Raw genomic sequence first — 22,137 nt, 5'->3', positions numbered from 1 at the left:
CCACCGGTGTCAGCCGGGAAAGACGTGGTAGGACCGGAAGGTAGTGTCTCCCCTCCACGGGAGACCCTCCCCTCCGAGACCCTCGAGGAAGCCCCTTCTGTTCTGACACTACCCGAAGCCCCTGTGAACCCCGAGGCAACCATCGTGGCGGGTGCCAGCAGGGAGAACCCTGGAGCGATGGAAAGTGTCCTCTCCTCCATGTTCAAAAAGATCGACGCCCTAGATCTGACCTCAATCGCCCAGGGGGAGGACGACCTTTTGCCAGCAAACCTCGATTTGGGCGACCTCACTCCACCCCTCTTTTCCCCATGCTCCCTCCCCCTAACTGCTGCTTCTGCTCCCACCTCTGAGGAGCCCCTGGACTTCTCCATCGACCCGGCCGCTGATGGCACCCTGCTGACAACCACCGAGCCTGCTCAGGTGACAGCCGGCACCATGCGGCCGGGACACGAGCCACCAGGGGCACTCCCCATTAGTGCGGAGCAATCGATTTTCTTCCCGGGCGGTGGCCCAACAGAAGATAATCCACTTCCTGATGCTGTGGCCGCTAAATCCACCATAGAGCCCGTGCCCGGTATCACTAAGAACTCCCTCCCCACCCCCTTAACCCTTGAGCCTGATGGGGAGGTGCCACCATCCAGCTGCTTGCCTTCCAAAACCCAGAACCTCGCCTCTGCCCCTGCCCCTGCCCCTATCCAGTCTACCTCCTATGATGTTATTGCCACCGCCGGGGCTGTCTCTTTCCCTTTTCCAACCGATGACCGCCAGGGAGCGGCCTTTGCGTTCTCCTGCCCTGACCCATTAGGGGCTGTTATTTTTCCTCCACCGCCCCCTATTGCCCCAGGGCTTGAGGTGGGCCTAGAAGCTCCAGGCCATCAGGCACCCCGTTGGGGGTCCGCACCCTGCTTGCCCGTTTTAGTGGGCCACAGGGCTGCACCAAGAGCCCAGCCGGGGAACAACCAGGAAACAGTAACCCCACCCCCCCATGAGCTGCGAGGAGCGCTGCGGAAGTTTTTAGAGGATGTCCGTGGCTCCCACAACAAGCTACAGCTTGCTCTCCAGCGATGGGTGGATTTTTTTCAAATCCTCCGGGCCACAAGGGCCCTCATGGGGGAAGGTAAAGGGACGGGGAAGTGAGATGCCGCGGCCTACTGGCGGGTCCGCATCTTCCGTGACCAATTACTCACCTACGGAATGGGTCAAGGACTGTTGCGCGGCCCGCTGGTGGATGCGAGCGTCCCTGCCAGTGAGGATCCCCCCCGGCCCTCCCCATGACACCTCTCACCATCGCAACTTTGAACACCCGGGGCTGTAGGATGGCTCTCCGCAGGTCCCAGGTGCTCTCCTTCCTTCAGGAGGGAGGGTACTCTGTGATTTTTCCTGCAGGAGACCCATATGGATCCGACCGCCGAAGACAGTTGGCGGCTGGAGTGGGGGGACAGGGTCTACTTTAGTCATTCCACGATTCGGCAGGCTGGAGTGGTGACCCTGTTCTCCGCCGACCTACGGCCCGAGGTGCTAGGGGTCGCCGAGGCCGTGCAGGGTCGCCTGTTGCATCTCCGGGTCCGTATAGAGGTGCTCGTGGTTCATCTCATTAACGTCTATGCCCCGACATCGGGCCCGGAGCGGCTGCAATTCTATCAGCAGGCGTCCGCCTTCCTCGTCACCTTAGATTCTCACGAGTGCCTGGTCCTGGGAGGGGATTTTAATACCACCCTCGAGGAGCGAGACCGCTCGGGGACCGAGCAGTGCCTGGCCGCTGCGGACGCCCTCCGGGAGACAGTTGAACATCACTCCCTAGTGAACATCTGGCGTGACCACCATCCGGATGACACTTCCACATTCACCTTTGTCCGGGTGGAAGCACATCGGTCGAGCCACTCCCAGTTGGACCGCATTTATTTATGACGCTTCCATCTCTTACGAGCCCACTCCTCCAGCATTCGGCTGGCCCCATTTTCTGACCATCACCTAGCCACCATGACAGCTTCCCTCTGTGCGGAGAGGCCGGGGCCAGCCTATTGGCATTTTAACAACAGCCTGTTGGAGGATGAGGGCTTTGTGACGTCCTTCCGGGAATTCTGGCTGGCCGGGCGAGGGCAACAGCGTGCCTTTCCCTCGGCGCGGCGATGGTGGGACATGGGGAAGGTGCGCGCCCGGCTTTTCTGCCGTGACTACACCGGGGGCACCAGCTGACGGAGAAATGCAGTGATAGAGCAGTTGGAACGGGAGGTCTTAGAGCTGAAGAGGCATCTGGCCGCCAGCCCCGAAGACCCGCTCCTCTGCGGAGCGTGCCGGGAGAAGCACGGGAGAAGCCCTCAAGGACCATCGGGCCCGGGGCGCCTTTGTTCGATCCCGCATCCGCCTCCTTCGGGAGATGGACCGCGGCTCCCGCTTCTTCTATGCCCTGGAGAAAACGAGGGGGGCCAAGAAACACGTCACCTGCCTCCTGGCAGAAGACGGCACCTCCCTCATGGAACCGGCGGAAATGTGTGGGAGGGCCCGAACCTTCTACACAAGTCTTTTCTCCCCGGATCTGACCGACCCTAGCGCTTGCAGAGTGCTTTGGGAGGAGTTCCCTACGGTCAGCACAAGCGACCGAGACCGTCTAGAGATGCCTCTTGCTCTGGCCGAGTTCTTGGATGCCCTCCGTCGTATGCCCACTAATAAGTCTCCAGGTATGGACGGGCTGACCATGGAGTTCTACCACGTGTTTTGGGACGTCCTCGGCCCAGACCTAGTCACCATCTGGGCCGAGTCTCTGCAGAGCGGGGTCCTCCCACTTTCGTGCAGGCGAGCTGTGCTCGCCTTATTGCCAAAGATTGGGGACCTCCGCGATTTACGAAATTGGCGTCCCGTCTCGCTCCTCAGCACAGACTACAAAATCATAGCGAAAGCAATCTCGCTGCGGGTAGGGTCTGTGCTGGCGGACGTGATCCACCCAGACCAGACCTACACCGTCCCGGACCGCAGTATCTTTAATAACCTATTTCTGGTTCGGGACCTTTTGGAACTTGGGCATAGAGACTGTCTGTCGTTCGCCCTCCTGTCCCTAGATCAGGAGAAGGCATTCGATAGGGTGGACCACAGGTACTTCCTGAGCACTCTGCAGGCGTTTGGCTTTGGACCCCAGTTTGTGGGTTTTCTCCGGGTGCTGTATGCTTCCGCAGACTGTCTGGTTAAGCTCAACTGGACCCTGACCGAACCGGTCAGCTTCGGGCGAGGAATACGGCGGGGTACCCCCTCTCGGGCCAGCTGTACGCTCTGGCAATCAAGCCCTTCCTCTGTCTCCTCTGCAGGAAGTTGACAGGTTTGGTGCTGCGGGAGCCGGAGCTGCGGCTGGTCCTGTCGGCGTACGCTGATGACGTGCTCCTCGTAATCCAGGACCCCGGCGACTTGGCGCGGGTGGAGGCTTGCCAGGCCATCTATTCGGCAGCCTCCTCCGCCCAGGTCAACTGGGTCAAGAGCTCTGGCTTGGTGGTAGGAGACTGGCAGCAGGCGAGCTCCCTCCCACCCGCGCTTCAGACCATCTGGTGGAGCGCAGGTCCGCTGCTCTACCTCGGCGTTTACCTTTCTGCCACGCATCCTTCTCCGTCGGAAAACTGGGAAAATTTAGAGGGCGTGGTGATAGAGCAGCTCCGGAAATGGACGGGACTACTCCGATGTCTCTCCCTCCGAGGGAGAGCGCTGGTGCTTAATCAACTAGTCCTGTCCATGCTCTGGTACAGGCTCAACAGCCTGGTCCCAGCCCCGGGTTTCCTGACCAACCTCCGGACATCGATTCTGGGGTGCTTTTGGTCAGGAACGCACTGGGCCCCTGTAGGGGTTCTTCATCTACCCCTGAAGGAAGGAGGACAGGGCCTGAAGTGTCTACACACTCAGGTCCATGTCTTCCGGCTCCAGGCCCTACAAAGGCTCTTCTATGGTGCAGGCAGTTCGGCGTGGAGCACACTGGTGCACGCCATCCTGCGCTGCATCCAAGGGCTCCGATATGACTGGCAGCTCTTTTATCTCCGTCCGGGAGGTCTTCCGCGAGACCTCTCCGGGCTGCCGGTCTTCTACCAGGACCTCCTCCGGACTTGGAAACTGTTTTTAATGACCAGGTCCGTGGCAGCCACCGAGGGGATAGATCTCCTCGCGGAGCCCCTGCTACACAACCCCCAGCTCCGTGTGCAGGTGGCAAAGTCCTGCTCTGTGCGCCAGAGCTTGATCCTGTCAGAAGTCACGAGAGTCGGAGACCCCCCTGGACTACGACTGGGGAGACTGGCTGGATCCCCTGACGCTCGCTCGGCGCATGGGGCTCTCCAGACCTCGCACCCCCCGGCGCATACTTCAGGAGGTGAAGGCCGCTTTGCCGCCTGCTGCTCGAGCTTACCTCGACCGGGTCCTGCTCGAGGGCACGCCCCGCCCACCCTCTACCCCAGGCCCGCCGGACCTTTTAATTGGACCCCTGCCCCGCAGACCCAATCGACCCCCCTCACCCCTTCGCTGCGAGCCGGCTGCATGAACTGCAGCCGGTACGCTTCCAAACCGCACCAAGGAAACATCTATACATGCTCGCATTCCACACCCTTCATGCCCTCACCCTAGTGTCCCACCCCGACACAAAGTGGCGAGACCTTCTGCCACCTTTGGAGGGTGAGCAGCCCCAGTGGGCCAGCCTATATTCCACCTTGGTTCCGAGGCCCGTCGGGGACATCAGTTGGCGGCTCCTTCATGGAGCTGTGAGCATGGGCACGTACTTGGCACGGTTCACCCCCGTCCCAGATACTTGTCCCTTTTGTGGTGTGAGGGAAACCCTGGAGCATGTATATTTGGAGTGCGCCAGGCTGCAGCCCCTGTTCCAGCTCCTCCCAAATCTCCTATTACGTTTTTGGTTGCATTTTTCCCCTCACCTTTTTATTTATGCACTCTCCATCCGTGGCCTCACAAAGTCGCGGGATCCCATAGTTAACCTCCTCCTGGCCCTGGCTAAAATGGCCATCTATAAAACCAGAGAGAGGAGGTTGGCCGATGGAGTTTCCTGTGACTGTGGGGCCGTTTTCCGATCTTCGGTCCGTTCACGTATCCAGGCGGAGTTCCTCTGGGCGGCGTCCACTGACTCCCTTGATGCTTTTGAGGAGCGGTGAGCGCTGTCCGAGGTTCTCTGCTCAGTGCCCCCGTCCTGGTCCCTTTGTCTGACCCTTTGATTGGGGGAGAGAGTAAGGGACCCCAGCCCCAGCCATTGCTGCTGCAGACACCACCACCTTAGAGGAGTCCTTTCACACATGGGTGCACGTGCCCCCACCCCCCCGGATTGTCTACCCCACAGCCTGCCCCTCTTGTTGGGTGCTTTCAGAGGAGGAAATAGTTGGTGACACTCGGGCGTGGTGTCAGGTAACTTGAGGGGGTGGAAGACCACGAGAGTCGATGAAGCCCCCTCACTCTGGGCCACCAGGTAACTTGGAAGGGTAGAAGACAACGAGAGTCGAGGAAGCCCCCGGCTCTGGGCCCAGGCAAGCTTGAACACTTCCCTCCCCTGAAGCTAATGAGAAAACAATTGTGATTGGTTGCTGAGTTACACATTGCATATGCTGCTGTTTTTACTTTGTAAGTGTGTTATGCAAATAAAAAAATTACCCTCCTATAAAAAAAAAAAACACTCTCCTGTAGCCATCTTGCCCGACCCTGTCACAGTTGTTTTTTTAAACCCCTTGAAATGAAGCAGTTCCTTCTTTAAAAGTTATAGTCCAATGATGGGAGGATCTTATTGTACTGCTATGCAAGAGCAAATCTGGTTTCTTATTTTCCTCATCTTTGGTCTTGAGAGTAGAGGATTCAGAGAACAATGGCACAAGTAGCAGCATCTCCTACTAGCTGATCTGTGGAGAGGTCACTGTAAGAGACTTCAGAGAATCATAGAAATGTCAGGCTGGAAGGGACCATGAGGAGTTGTCTTAGTCCATGTGGCTGTAAGTGACAGGACCAAGTCTACAACACCATTCCTGAGTGGTGTTGCTCTAACTGGTTCTTAAAAAACTCCACTGATGGGGATTCCACAATTGCCTTTGGAAGCCTATTCCAGAACTTAACTACCCTTATAGTTAGATAGCTTTTCCTAATATCTAACCTAAATCTCAGATTTAGTAATGGGCAGATTAAGCCCATTACTTCTTGTTGTACCTTCAGTGGACATGGAGAACAGTTGATTACCATCCTCTTCATAACAGCCCTTAACATATCTGAAGATTTATCAGGTCTCTATTCGGTCATCTTTTCTCAAGACTAACCCATGCCAAGTTTTTTTTAACCTTAGCACATAGGTCAGGTTTTCTAAACCTTTTATTTTTGTAATTCTCCTTTTGACTCACTCTGGCTTGTTCACATCTTTCTTAAAGTCTGGTGCCCAAAACTGAACACACTACTCCAACTGAGACCTTACAAATGCCAGACAGCGCAGAACAATTACTTCTTGTGTCTCACGTACTAGACTGCTCTTAATACAACTTGGAATATTAACCTTCTTCACAACTGCATCATATTGACAACTCATCTAATTTCTGAACTACTGGAATGCCCAGTTACTTTTCAGCAATACTACCACCTAGCCAGTTATTCCCCCTTTTGTAGTTGTGCATTTGATTTTTCCTTTCCGAGTGTAGTATTTTGCACTTGTCTTTAATTTAATCTTGTCAATTTCGGACCAGTTCTCCAATTTGTCGAGGTTGTTTTGAATTCTAATCCTGTCCTCCAAGGTGCTTGCAACTCCTCCCAGCTTGGTGTCACCTACAGATTTCATTAGTATATTCTCCATTCCATTATCCAAGTAACTGAATCGTACTGACAGACTCCAGAAGGACCCCACTAGATACATCCTCCTCGTTTGAACACAAACATTGATAACCGTTATTTGAATATGGTCTTTCAACTAGTTATGTAGCCACCTTATAGTAATTTCATCTAGACCAATGGTTCTCAAACTTATTTGACCGGGCTTTCCTTCTGTGTGTCTGTAGTCATGTACACACCCCATCCCAAGTATATATACCTTCACCCAGCTCTGAAGGCAGTGCCACACCAGAAGCAGCACAGAAACAAGGGTGGCAATGTGAAAAGTGATATTTGTCAATATCACTTTTCACAGCAAACTTAGCACCCCATTACCACCCTTACTTCTGCACTGCTGCTGCCACCCCGCTGCCTCCAGGTGAGGGGTTGAGGTGGGGGCAGGGGAAGAAAAGCCCGAGCCCAGGTGGTGGGGCTCTGGCTGTCCCTTTATCCCCACTTCCTGCGTATGCATGTCCTCTGCACAAGCTCCAGCCACTCAAGGTCGACAAAGTACACAGCTTGCGCCTCCCGTGGAAGGCCTGCCCCATAGTTTGAGAACCGCTGATCTAGACTACATTTCCCTAGTTTGCTTATGAAAATGCCATGTGGGCCTGGGTCTAAAAAGCCTTACTAAAATCAAGGTGTCATATCTACTGCTTCCCCCCATCCACTATGCCAGTAACCATGTCAAAGAAGGAAATTAGGTTTGTTTGGCATGACTGGTTCTTGACAAATCCATGTTGGCTATTACTTATAACCCTGTTATCCTTTAGGTGCATGCAAACAGTTTGTTTAGTAATTTGTTCCAGTGCCTTTACAGATATCAGAGTTGGGCTGACTGGTCTAATTCCCCAGGTCCCTTTTGTTCCCCTTTTTAAAGATTGCTTCACCTAGTTCTGTAAGTACATTAGGGTAAATATTTAACCTGTTTTTTCCCCTATTTTAGCTCATAATCCTTCCCCCTTGTTATTACTATTAATTGTGTTAAGCATCTGGTCACAATCTTTTCAGTGGAGACTGAAGCAAAATAGGCATTAAACACTTGAGCTTCCTTGATATCATCTGTTATTAGCTGTCCTTCCCTATTAAGTAGTAGATCTGCACTTTCCTTTGGCTCTTGCTCCTAATATATTTATAGAACCTCATATTACCTTTTATGTCTCTTTTGAGTGTAACTCATTTTGTGCCTTAGACTTTTTGATTTAGTCCCTACATACTTGTGCTGTTCTTTTGTATTCATCCTTAGCAATTCATCCATAGTTCCACATTTTGTAAGATTCCTCTTTGATCATCAGGAGCTCTTTAATGACCTGACAGAGTCATAAAGGCCTCTTATTCTTCTTTGCATCAGGATACATTGCTTTTGTGCTTTTAATATCTCTTTGGGAAACAGCCAGCTCTCCTGAACTCCTTTTTCCCTTTAGATTTGCCTCCTTTTTCCCTTTAGATTTGCTTCCTATGGGACCTTACCTACCAGGTCTGAGTTTATTCAAGTCTGCTTTTTTGAAGTCTCTGCCTTTTTATTTTTCTATCTTCTCTCCTTCCTTTCTTAGATTACATTATTATATCATTTCATGATCACTTTCACCCAAGTTGCCTCCTACCTTCAGATTTGCAACCAATTCCCCCGTTAGTCACAATCAAGTATAAAATGGCTGCCTCCCTCACCTTCTGAAACAAGTCATCCCCAGTACATTCCAAGAACTTACTGGACATTTTGTGTTTTGCAGTATTACTGGTCAAACAGCTGTTGGGGTAAAATCCCCCTTGGCTAGCAACTCTTGGGTTTTGGCTATTTCTGTATTTGTTCTAGAAATGCCTCATCCACCACCTTCCACCCTTTTATCTTCACCCACAGGCTTTCAAGTTGTCTGCCTCTTACCTCCATCTGGAACTCAGAACAAGCGTATACGTTCCTGGTGTATAAATAATACAACACAACCTTTTTTTTCCCCCTGCCTGTCCTTTCTTCATTAGAGAGGATGCTGGCAGTGACCCTGGTATTTAGGTTGCATAATATTCTCCATTATAAAAGATGCTTGCAAAACTCTAGCACCTGTATTGTTTGCAGCAGGCACTTACAGTTTAGAAAGCTCTGGTGTCAGAAGTGTCTTTTCTTTGCCCCAGGAAAATCTGTTCCCATTTGGTTGAGATGTAAATGGTCAAATTGCCATTTCCCCCACAGTGACTTGCGTTCCTCAGGAAATTTTGTCAGCATCCCAAAATAATTGAACATGAACGTTTTAAAACAGCTACTGCCAAAATAGTAAGAGCATAGGGAATCCTGGGAGCTGCCTCCTCCATACCGCTCCCTAGACCTGACACATGGCCTCACACTCCCCTCTGGCATCACCACATGGGACAGGAGCCCCCACCTCCTGCTGGAGGGAGGTGGGCCAGTGCCCTCCAATGCAGCACATAGTGCCAGTTGCTGATTCTTTCCCTTCTGGACCCTTCCAGGAATAGCAGTCGCCTTCTGCTGCCAGCTGTGTAATACTATTGCTGTTATATGATTTTTTTGTTTGGCATTATTATTATTATTGTAAATTGTGCTAGGCTTTTTTAAAAGAAAAGTTACCTTAAAAAAAAAAGCTGTTGAGATATTATTTAGGCTGCAGAGTCAAGCACTCAAAGGCTAGGAAATGCCAGATTTATGGCTTGCCAGGCAGCCTTCATCTTACACCCTTGTACACATGTACTGAATCATGTAATTAGACTTTTTTTCCCCCCATACAATCTAGAATCCATAGACTCCTTGTGGAGTCAATACTCTGTGTCAAGCAAGCAAGTTTTCAGAGAGTTTGAAGTACCTGTGATCAAGTGCTAGCTTTGAAAACATTAATTAAAAATGGTTTTCAGAAAAAACCCAAAGACGGGAGCTATATTTCTGGACCTGACAGCAGCAGATGACATGGTCTGGCACAGTGGTTATCAACCAGGGGTACACGTTCCCCCTGGGGTACACAGCAGTTTTCCAAGGGGTGAATTTAGATATTTGCCTAGTTTTACAACAGGCTACAGAAAAAGCAACGGTGAAGTCGGTACAAACTAAAATTTTATACAGACAATGACTTGTTTATACTGCTCTATATACCATACACTGAAATGTAAGTACAATATTTATATGGTAAAAATGAGTAAATAAACAATTTTTTCAGTCATAGGGTTCTGTGACACTTCTATATTTTTATGTCTGATTTTGTAAGCAAGTAATTTTTAAGTGAGTTGTAACTTAGGGGTACACAAGACAAATCAGACTCCTGAAAAGGGTACGGTAGTCTGGAAAGGTTGAGAGCCACTAATCTTAGTCAAATTATCAAGAGCACTGCCAGCATGGATAATCAACATCACTGACCTCTGCAACAGATGTTTCCGAATGCACATGGGAGATAGAGTTATCACATGGAAAAGACAAACCAATGGTCCTACCTCAAGGCTGTGTGCTGGCACCAACGCTTTTCAAACTGTACATGAATGACATTCCACTCACCCAGTACTGTGTGCTCCTGTATGCAGATGAAGGCATTTGCTTAGGCATCCAAGCAAGATCATTCCCAGAACTCGAAGATGCCCTAAATGCTGACTTAAGATGGCAAGATAGTAGTCGGTGGCATTTACAACTCAGTGTGAGCAGAACAGTTTTGAGTGTATTCCATGTTTACAACACCAGAGCAGGCCAGGAACTAAATATCTTTCTCAGTGGACCTCACCTGAAACATGAATCCCACTCACTCTACTTCAAAGTAAACCTAGATAGATGTCTCACATATCTTAAACCCCTGAGGAAAACTGCTGCTAAGGTAAGGATGCATAACAGCCTTCTAAGCAAATTGGCTGGCACTTTATAGAGAGCAAACGCTTAAACTCTGATCATCCATCTTAGCCCTCTCTTCCTCTGCAGCAGAATGCTGCGCTCCACTCTGGCTCCATTCATCTCAGATCAAATTGGCTGGCACACAACTACACTCAACCCTGTGCATCATAACTGGGATGATTTGACCCACATCAGTACTGTGGCTCCCTGTGTTAAGCAACATCACTCCTCCAGACATCTGTTATGAGGATGCTGCAGCCAGAATGATTGAGAAGATCAGGGAAAACCTGAGCCTATCAGTATACACCAACCTCTTTGACCATCCAGGAGTGCACTAGTCATGGAGGCACCTGTTTGTGGGCCCACTTACCCTGCCCAGATTTCTCTGCAACATCGAGGTAGTGTGAAGAATGGTCTGCAACTGATATCAGAAACCAGTCTCTTATAACGGACCCTACCAAGCTGCTCACAGGCACTTCTGAATCGATTTCGAAGGGGCAAGGGTCAACGTGCAGCCAGCCTTCATAGCTAGGTCTAGCGCAAGGATCCCCACATGCAACTAGGGCCAAAGACAGACTATGTCACACCTCACTGATGACTACTCTCTGACCAGATTTGATAGTGGTCTGAAGGCTGTGCACTTTGCTGATGAGGCTGCCACAAATTGGCCTGGCAAGCTCTGCAACAGATAAGAATAGAATCCTTGCCTCATTCAGTGTACAGGATGGACATACAGGTGGCGGAAATAAGGTTGCAACTGTAAAACTGGCATTTCCTAATTTCTGAGTTCCTGACTTAGGGAAAAGAGATTGGAAAGAGGTCAGAGAAAGACTAGCCATGAAGGAAAAGGGTGCAAATATCTCTTCTTGTGTGCAGAGGTCAAACATACATTAAATGCTATTGTTTGGAAAATACTTTAAAACAGTGACTCCATCTGAAATAGGCTAGTCTTTAGATGTTAGACCATAGCAAGCAAAAACAGTAGATTTGTCTTTTTTAACGTGTTAGCAATTAACATAAAAGAAAGATCTGACCTAGTTGGACTGTTATACTTGTAATGAACAGGTGCCATGGACCCAGCTGAGGGGTCCCGTTCTCTGCACCTGCAAGCTCTGTTTTAGACCATGTTCTTGTCGTCTAATAAACCTTCTGTTTTACTGGCTGGCTGAGAGTCCCGTCTGACTGCGAAGTTGGGGGGCAGGACCCTCTGGCTTCCCCAGGAGCCCCGCCTGAGCGGACTCGCTGGGGGAAGCGCATGGAGGGGCAGAGGATGCTGAATGCTCCGAGGTCAGACCCAGGAAGGTGGAAGCTGTGTGAGCTGTGTGTCCTGAAGACAGGCTGCTCACAGAAAAGCGACTGCCCCAGAGTCCTGACTGGCTTCATGGGGAGCAGTTCCAGAGCATCGCCCAGGGACTCCGTGACAGGGAGGTTTAGATTGGATATTAGGAAAAACTTTTTCACTAAGAGGGTGGTGAAACACTGGAATGCGTTACCTAGGGAGGTGGTAGAATCTCCTTCCTTAGAGGTTTTTAAGGTCAGGCTTGACAAAGCCCTAGCTGGGATGATTTAACTGGGAATTGGTCCTGCTTCGAGCAGGGGGTTGGACTAGATGACCTTCTGGGGTCCCTTCCAACCCTGATATTCTATGATTCTATGTAGATTTTTAGCGTGCATGTGTAGTAAAACAAGCATTTCTGTGGACTCATGAACGCTACTTTAAAAAACATACTCAATTGCACTGACAATGCACCTTAAATAAAATCACCTTTGCCTTTGCTTTTGCAGTCTGTGCTGAAATCATCAACATTTGAGCTCCCCCTTGCATATCAACATTCCGTGTGGACTGCTGAAGAATTAGGACCTTTTATTCGCCTATGTCTCATGGATCAGAATTTCCCAGCATTTGTGGAAGAAGTGGAGAAGGAGTTGAAAAAACTGACAGAAGGTTGAGGAAATGTTAATTCTGTATTTCAGGTAATAACAAGTAGAGTGGATACAAATTTGAGAAAATCTGATTTTTTTTGGTCAGTGTTTTATTTTTAAAAACAGGTGAATCCACTTTTTATACATCATTGCACTTCAACAAATACACAGAACACAAGTTCATGCATCTACAGTTATGCACGGCATGAGAACCCTGTAAGGTCTAATTCTACAATCAATCTTTAAATCAACATGAGAAATTACAGTGTCAAACTGAAGAGTATTACTAGTTGCATAGAATATCACCATGCTGTAACATTTCAACGTCATTTAAAACAAAAAAGTAAATTATAAAAGTTGCCTGAATTGAATGTACAAGAATATGTTGAACACATCAGTGCAAAAGGATTTGAGAATTTACATGATTTAACAAACAAACAAAAAAAAATCACTTAAAAAGCCATCATATATATTTATAAACTGAAGTTTGTACTACAGTTCATCACCACCTGTTGGACTGTTCCAGCTTTTAAAGTCTTTGATTATAGGACACCCAAATCTTTCTATATAGGTTAAGCCCTTAAAATAATTTCAATTTATATTACTCCTCTTTAAGTACCAGAACAGTATAATTCTCTCATCTCTCAGACATACAATATAAGGAATGAATATCAGCAATTTAAAAATGAAACACTTACTGTATTTTGGTTTTCCTCTTCCCCAAAAATATAAATATATACGGTATATATTTTTAGGTTTTGCTGTACTTTACAAAAAGTTATCACTAGATGGCAGCAGTGCATTTTAGAGCTTTGCCAATTTAAGAGCTACATTAAGAAAGTAAAAAATGGCGCATGCATGATTTGACCTTACTTCTAATGTTTATATACCATAAAGGAAAAAAGCAACATTCACAGCACATCAAGCCCAAAATAGTTTACACCTTCTACACTGAAGCATTGTTAAAATGTGTCTGGATACGTCATCCTTACAGGACAGGCTAAATAAGGCATGCTTTTATAGATAGTCATATTGTTGCTCACTTGAAAGGAAAAATCAAATAGAACTGGAGTTCTAGAACCAAGAGTTCCAACCATTAATTTAGCAGGTTATATTGCCATCAGTCTCTCAGAAACTTAAAGCTCTGTGGGAAAAAAAGAATTGAGAACAAAAGGTATTAGTCAATGATTAATGCCACCCTGATTACAGTATGCCATAATGCACATCATAAAACTGCTGTCAGATTTGCTATTAAGATAAAGGCTGGTCTATTTTTGATTCAACCTAAAAACATCAGTTTCATACCATATCCTAGAACTGCTTACACCTAGCAAGCAAATTCACTTTTATGGTATAAAATCTGCAGAAATTATCCTTCAGGGTGGGTGGGTGTGCTTGTGTTAAGATTTACTTTGCTGCTGAAGCCATAAGTGCTGCACAGGTAAGAATCATGTTAGAATTTGACTAGAGTTCTGTGAATATGCACTAACTACTGTGCCTAACCTATTATGGCAGGGATCTTTTATAAAAATTCTTGGGTAGTGTATCCTTTTCAGCAGTGTATGGAAGAGTTCAGTAGAAATGATGCTTTATTCAAAGCATCATGCTCAAATAAATTGGTTAGTCTCTAAGGTGCCACAAGTACTCCTTTTCTTTATTCAAAACAGTTTCAGATAGCTTTGCAATTCACTGAAATACCTACACATGGCTTGTTCGATCAGTATTTTTTGATTATTCTTTACATTTTTAGTTACACCTTACTGAAAGAATAGAAGTGCTTAAATAGTAAGAATATTTTTTAAACATCTAAAGTCATACTTACATTACACGCATTATTTTTAATTTGTGTTTCTCTGGCGTAAGTTTTTATCTTTGTGATTGTTTGTAGAGTTGCTTTTCCTTTAGAGAGAAAAAAGTCACATCAAAATTGTTGAAAATGTAACAGCAGCGTGGTTAAGAGACAAGTCACTCACAGTATGCAGTGTTGTAGCCATGGTGGTCCCAGAACATTACAAAGACAAGATGGGTGAAGTAATACCTTTTATTGGACCAGTTTCTGTTGGTGAGAGAGACAAGCTTTCGAGCTTATACAGAGCACACAAGCTTGTCCCTCACCAACAGAAGTTGGTCTAATAAAAGATATTACCTCACCCACCATGTCTCTCTAAGTCATTCAAGGTAAGGGCCAGGAGAGCTCTTCTGTCTTGAATAATCTTGTGAATATTTGCTTCCACTGACACTTGCTTTTGCAGGAAGGTTCTTGCAAATATAATCTCCCTCATCCAAATGGTCATGAATAAGCAAGAAAAAGCGTTGGGGGCACAAATACCAGTGAAAATCAGCAGGTTTTATTAGTAAGGATATTTGCAAATATTTTTCCTGTATTTGTCAAGCTGTGTGACTAAGCCCTTCATACCTCTCGCATCCACTTGAATTTGTATAGCTTTTCCTGGCCTGGGAAGGAACACTAAAGTAGATGGCCTTAACCCACAGGCTCTTTGGGGCAGGAAGTATTTTCTTATTTGCTTAAATACCATCTAGCACAATACTCCAATCCCCATCAGAAACTGAGTACTACAATACAAATAGTAATTGCTATCATACCTAAATCTAGGTTTCATGCACTACAAAATCCCGTAAGCCATCAAGCTCTTCAACTAAGCAATTTTAGGCTACAAATTTAGTAATAGTGACTGAACTAGATAAAACTATCTTAAGAAATTCAGATAAAAGTACTTACATTGGCCCAGCTGGTTCGTCGTCTGCAGCAAGAGTTCCATTGTGATCCAATGAAAGACAAAGGAAGGAAAGAGTGCAGTCAGGTTCTATATTAAACTCTAGCTCGACAGTGAACAGCAAATTGATCTATTATGCATTAAAGGCCATTCCACTTGGTAGTGCAAAGGTTCATGAAGTTATTTTTCTGGATTCAAGTTTTAAATGGCAAGTATGTTGTTTCAATGGTTTGAGTTAACACTTTGAATGCTCGTCATGAAGAACTGCAACTGTAGCGGACAGATTGTTGCAATATGGTCATACTCATCTTGTCCCCAAGTTCCAGTGGTTCAATCTTATAAATTAGATGAGAAGACAAACCAACATTTCAGTTGTAAAATCCTGCTGTTTGTTTTCTTGCATTAACTTTGTTTTTAAATACACATTCGTCAACTCTTGATGGACAAGTAGCAGTATATACGCAAAAGGTATATACCATCTCTTCTCCCCCAAGGATTATACAACCTATTTCATATTCCATTTTTCCAGATTCACATTGAACCAGTTTTGGGGGAGGTAGAAGCAGCAATATTTTAATGTGACGTTATAAACAAGTGCAGTCCCTTGCATAGCAGCAAGCACTGTGCATGTGTGTATCAGGACAAGACTCATGTAAAATACCAGGAAAAGTTAAATGGTGTTGCAACTCCCCTAGAGACAACAGACTTCAGCTACAGCAGACTGACAGCTCTGATCTGCCTGTGTCTCTTGGCAAAAACACCAGAAAAAAGTTATATATCATTTAGAAATTGGAAAAAAATCAAATAATTTGTGATGTTTCAACATATGCTTTCATTAACATTTTATTCTTTAGGATTTATAAATGCCTTATTTTGCCCTCAGGCTGCACTATAGAGAATAGTAATTGGGTACACAGTGTCATAAAAATTAATCCACAAAGTTGTGTTACTGCTCCTTGTAGAACTACTGTTGGGGAGCAATTGCTAATCCATTGTTTTAAGCATCTCAACTTTTTTTTTTTTTTTTAAAAGGTTTGATGATTTTTTTCACTGACTCCTTTAAGAAACTCTCAGCAGGATTCCACAAGGGGGCTTAGTGCACATGAAGCAGTTATGGAAATTACAGTCTTAACAGTGTAGGCATCTGCATGAGCACACACTAGGAGTAATGTCTGTCAAAAATAGGACATTACTCCACCTGTACCTTCAAGGCAACGGATAGGCAAAGCCACTGCCAGCACAAACAGTGACTGGAACAAAAAAATATTTCAAAAAAATAAAGAACTAACCACAAACCAACAGCTTTGCAACCAAAGTAACACACTAGCGATACACCAGTGTCCACAGAAGTCCATCACTAGCAACAATACACTATCAAGACACGGTACAGAGAAAACTAGGACTAGTAAGGACAACCAGACATCAATGTGCTGTATATACAGTGGATCTATACAGAGACACATCCAGGAACTGAAACACAAAGCACAGTAGAATAAAACTAAGTCCTGCCTCCACAAACATCTTCAATTCCTAAAAGATTTCAAAACAGATGATGCTACATACTCTACAAACTAAACTACACACTATTTGGGAACCTTTTAATGGAATCGGACAGACATCAGTGAGTCCTTAGGTTTTGTTTTTTGTAAGGATTAGTATTGGTTAGTAATGCCATATGAAAGCAGACATTCTACTTCAAGACTGTCATCTCAGCCTTCTACCAATATAATGAACATCTCTGGGAGTTTTGTTAGACTTCAGAAACATAAAACTATACTAATAGGATGCAAGCCATCTCTTGTTATGGTAACCATTCTGTGATCTTAACTAAAATACATATAGCATGGATGCAGATTCCAGATGAATAGTTTTGTTAGTCTAACATTTTTCTGACTTACAAAGGCTACCAGTGGGTCTTGTCCTAGCAAAGATCTAATAACTATAGGAGCTGTGCCTGTAAGAATAGTTACAGTTAAGCATAAATTTGGAGACTGATAGCTTCCTCCCACCACCCATCTAAATTCTATAGGTTCAATATAAAACAAAATGAAAGAAAATGCCTTTGTATGTCACTAGCTTCTTGGTCAGCCATTTAACTGCTACAAAATCTTCCCCAGTACAGTACAATACAGTACAGACAAAAGACCAAAACCCTAATGAAAAAATCGCCCCGGGGGGGACAGAACTACAGAAAAATAAGTACAAAATTAAGAGTAAATCAAGATTAAAAACAGCAAACTGAAATCCAAATTAGTTGTGAACGTGAATGAAGAAACTTTAAGAAAAGTGTTAACATTATGAACTGTGCATCGTATAGACTGAAGCGGAGATTAACAAACTCCAAAGCATGCAGATCTCTCACTTACCACCATTTTTTTAAGGGTATGATGCAATTGAGGGGGGAAAAAAAAGAAGTCATAGTAACCGATAAATATCAATATAACCCAAATCCCTCATGCCAGATGGCCTGCTCTAGTAACTGACTGTCTCTAACTCACTAGTATTTGAAACCAATAGTCAGAGAAGATGTGAACATGTCTCTTCATTCCATTCAAATGTGTGCAGATGATCAGTACTGTGCTAGGCTCTTGAAATACTGTGGCTCAGTCTTCAGTTGTACAAGCTAACTGCACTACACCCCTCACTCTTTAGGAATTTGCTTTTTAATCTGGAGGATCGGCAGATTCTGTGAATCATTGTTTATATAATGCAAGATTAACAACAAACCTTGCTTGTAGGTAAAGTGATTATCTGCTTAACATTGCCCTGAAATAGTGTATTCCGAAACTGAAAAGTTTACAACCTCTAGTATCTATACTTAACTAGCCCTCCTTCACATTGCAGTGTACATGGCTAACAGTGTTTGGGGTCATTTGTAGTATGCAGGATGAGTAGAGAAACTAATACCATTCAGCTCTAATTTCCTTGCTTGTCACTGTCAACATTAATTTAATTCTAATTCTACTTTTTTCATTTAATTTCTCATATTACCCAGTTATTGTGTGTGTTTAAGGGAAGTATGTTAACGGCACAGAATTTGGGTCCTTTGGAACAATCACACTATACCACCATTTTTTGTCCTGGATTAATACTTTGTGTGGCCCGTTATGATGCTACTGTAACATGGACATCATAAATTTAACATTTCTGATGTGCTCAGTATCTAGTTTCCTAGTAGGAATAACTTTTTTTTTTTTTTTAAATTACTCCCGGGGTCATTGAGAACTAATTTTCAGAAGTGGATTTAAAAAAAAAGTTTACAGCATAAGTAAATATTTTTCTCCCCCAAAGTCCATTTTGCTGCTGAATATCCCTTTACCTAATGTAAGTCTCAGTTCAATGTTTCACTGAAGTGAAGTTTCAGAGAGAAGCAGCAGCATAAGAAATGAACATTTGCCAGATAGACTAGAGTCACAGGGCAGCAGCAGTCAATTCTGCTCGCTTACCCCACCTCAGCTAAATACTCACGGCCCAGGCTTATGCCAAATTTCAACTCAAGGACTTTTTTTTTCCCCTTCTTTTAAAATGGCCAGTCTAAGCCACTTGGAAGTCTGGTTTTATAATGGAACTGCTTATAACACTTTATAGCAGCTCTGTAAAATTGCTACAAAAACCAGCACCTAAGTGTAAAGCTAGTTTAATATTTTGCCTCTCCAGAAAGAGAAATAAAAGCAAAACAATCTCAAGGGAAATTTGAACATTCTACTTCCAGAGAACTTTATCAGTGAGGAGAGTTTTAGACTTTATTTGTCCAATATTAAGTTTTTGTATTTTATTCTTCAGGTTCCCAAAAAGCACGATCAGTATTCAAGATGATCTGATGACTTCCAAAATGCAGGATGATACTGTGTTCTTAAAAACTAGTAATTTTTTGGAGATATGCAAGCTTTAGAAGAGCTGTGAGTTAAAACCCTTCTTATTAACTGTCAAGGGCTTTTGTTATACACAAAGATTTAGAGGCAACATTTATAACCACTAAGTCCCAAATTTGCAATAGGAATGGTTTTAATGCTATTTTTCTATCATGCTACATGACCAGTAGGAAAATGGGATAAGGGACTCATGGGCTGCATAAAACGTGCATATTAGTGAAGAGTTCATGTACCAAAAAAGCAAACAATCTGAAATGGAATGTAGGCATAAATATAGATTTATAACAAAACATATGGCCAAGAGTGGTCAAATCAGGCGTATAATGAATTCTGTTCCTATAATAGTATCTAACAAACCTATACGGTGCTAAAGGGCAAAGCCGCCTGAGAAGTGATGCCATTTGGCTGTCACTATGCTATAGTAATCCTCAGTTGCAGGTATAGTTAACACCTATGCATTTTTACAGTTTGTGTCGGACAGTTTGCTCTCCTTGGTGAGGTTAAGTGTGGGGGAGAAAGGTGAAGAGTAGTAGAAAAATAAAAAAAATTGTAACAAGATAAACCATTTTAGTGAAATAAACATATTGTTCTTTAAATTACTACTTACAGTAATAGCAGTACCATAGAAAAGCAAGAAAAATGAGTATTAGAAAAAACTTGGGGTAATGAAATGGAACTGCTGCACCGCTGGAGCAGAAACATTTATGGAAATAGTTTACTTCTGATTAAGCTGACAAATGAAAAGGGAAGAAAGAGAAGACACATGTTATAATAACTAAGTTATTTCTTGGCTTTAAACTAAAGAATATGTAGAAAATGGATTTGGAAGTAAAAACTGTTCACTTGCTACAATCTTTGGTAGGAATGTAACCAACAAGTTTTTACTTTCTACTTACCCAAGAACACACCCTCTTAAAAAGTGATTTGCTAAATAAAAGAACTTTCTTCATTTAAGAGCCTTTAAAATATTACAGGGGTCACAATGGCTGATTTCTAGGACTGTCATTACAGTCTCAAAAAATTAAGCAGCTTAAACTACCAGGGGGAGGGGGGAGAGAGCTATTTGCCTCCTTTCATTGTAAAATGCCCACCAACCAACATATGTGCTGAGCAAAATGAATCAGCACTGCCTCACTGAAAACTTTTGGTCCTACATGCAGTGAAGGGACAGCACTCTTGGCCTGGACTTGATATGTGACTTTTGAACAGCTCCTGATGTTGAAAGCTGCACACTATTCAACTACTGTATCAGAGCCTATGAACCCTGACAGCTGTTTACAAAAAGAAATGCATTGGTGTGTCATGGGGGAAGCAAGGTTGGGTTTTTCTTTAAAAATTATGAAGGGGGTCAAAGCACAGTCTCTCCCTCCCTCCAGCACACAAGTGAAAGCAAGGGATTCATTTAGCAAGCAAATAAATGAAGTGTTCACTACAAGGCACTACAGCAAAAATTGTAAGAACTCAGACACTATTCACATTTCCAGTTGGGAATACAGTTTTCACTGGATTCAGAGACTGGTTTTCCTCTTTCTGCTACACATCAGCAGCAAAAAGGTGAGCAACTTGAGTATGTCAGGAAAGAAATACTAACAAAAGAGCTTTACACTATTGTCTTCCCCTTTTCCTTGGAATGGGAGACATGATTAAATTGAACGCTAAAAGCTATGTTCATGCAGTACTGAGGCTGAATACACAGGAACTCAAGTCAGGAAATGCCAGAGTTAAAGACTGCCCTCTCCTGTTTATGGAGTGAGTTTTGTGTGTTTTAGTACCAGCACCACACCTGCATGTGTGCATCCTGGCAACACCATTTACAGGCTATGGGGTGAGTCTTCCTTGTTCATCAAGTAGCCAGTGTGGGGAAGAGCACCAAATCATCCTTTTCAGCAATGATGCTCCCTGCCCCCATTCCTTGTCCATCAGAGTCAGAGTTGAGCTGAGGTATCTTGAATGTATGCTGTTTCACAAGCTGGTTTAGACTCTTAAGATACAGTATGTGGCATAACTTTCCAGGCCTCTGAAGAACTAAATATCAAGTACACTCTTTTACTCCTATCGTCTGGGAAGAGGCTGCTGATTTCTGAAAGATGAAACTGGGCTGGGGGTAATGAAAAGGAGGCAGTTTATGATATACCCCTTTTGAACTAATAGGAGCATTCAAGACATTGAAGTAATCCTGCTCCAGCTGTGTGGCGGTCTTTGTGCCTTAGAAAAAGAAAGTTGCTGGAATTTGGCCCTGTTGAGTTTCTGTGTAACTGGAAATAATCTAGTGGAGAAAAAAAATGAAGTTTCCTTCTCCCTGATAAAGATCATGAGAGGTCTCATTTGCATTCAGTCATAGAGATGTATTATGGAGAGATTCACATTCCTGAGATCTGCTTACAGAAACAGTCCAGCAGGTTACTAAAAAGCCTTGGGGATCTTTAAAAGAAGAGGAGACTGGACACAGATCTCCCCTCCTCCCGCAAAGCCTGCCTTCAGGGGGCTCTGAACTGGGATGGAGTATACCAGAAAGTTAGGCTATAGATGAAAATTGTGTGTGCTGTGTCACTCAGACTGTTTACTACTAGCAGCCACTTGATAAGCCAAAGTAGGTAGCTTGGAGCAGACTAAATTGTCTGGATAGATCTTAATGACCTATGAGCATACAGGTCTCAAGTTAAGACACAAATGGCCATGTAATTCCATTCAAGTGTTCTCCTGACTGCCTCTCCTAATTGCCACTCCACAAGAAAATCTCTTTGTTAGGAATAAAAAACGAGGAGTTCTTGTGGTTCCTTAGAGACTAACAAATTTATTTGGGCATAAGCTTTCATGGGCTAGAACCAGTGGTGAGCTGGAGCCGGTTTGCACCGGTTCGCTAGAACCGCAAGGGACAACCGGTTCTAAAAGGGCTTCTAAATTTAACTGGCCAAAAGTGGCGCCTTAGGCGCCGACTCCATGGGTGCTCCAGCCCTGGAGCACCCAAGGGGAAAATTTGGTGGGT

At 44.8% G+C, this 22,137-nt stretch overlaps 2 protein-coding genes across 2 annotated transcripts in view; one reads left to right on the top strand and one right to left on the bottom strand.

Moving 5' to 3' along the window:
* REC114 (REC114 meiotic recombination protein) overlaps positions 1–12,610 on the top strand; it is a 155,086-nt gene extending 142,476 nt beyond the window's left edge. Inside the window, exon 7 of the mRNA XM_073361537.1 lies at positions 12,407–12,610. Within this exon, the coding sequence (XP_073217638.1) occupies positions 12,407–12,571 (165 nt within the window). The 3' untranslated portion in view covers positions 12,572–12,610. The remainder of the gene's footprint in view (positions 1–12,406) is intronic.
* Positions 12,611–12,624: 14 nt separating this feature from the next.
* Positions 12,625–22,137, bottom strand: part of NPTN (neuroplastin) — a 102,953-nt gene continuing 93,440 nt past the window's right edge. The window contains exons 6-8 of the mRNA XM_073363092.2: positions 15,285–15,306; positions 14,367–14,443; positions 12,625–13,688 (exon numbers count right to left, since the gene is read on the bottom strand). Of these exons, the coding sequence (XP_073219193.1) occupies positions 14,383–14,443; positions 15,285–15,306 (83 nt within the window). The 3' untranslated portion in view covers positions 12,625–13,688; positions 14,367–14,382. The remainder of the gene's footprint in view (positions 13,689–14,366; positions 14,444–15,284; positions 15,307–22,137) is intronic.

Source organism: Lepidochelys kempii, chromosome 10 (genome assembly GCF_965140285.1).
Source record: "Lepidochelys kempii isolate rLepKem1 chromosome 10, rLepKem1.hap1, whole genome shotgun sequence".
Lineage (NCBI taxonomy): Eukaryota > Metazoa > Chordata > Testudines > Cheloniidae > Lepidochelys > Lepidochelys kempii.
Note: the sequence above shows the minus strand (reverse complement) of the source record. Positions and strands in the feature narration are given on the sequence as shown.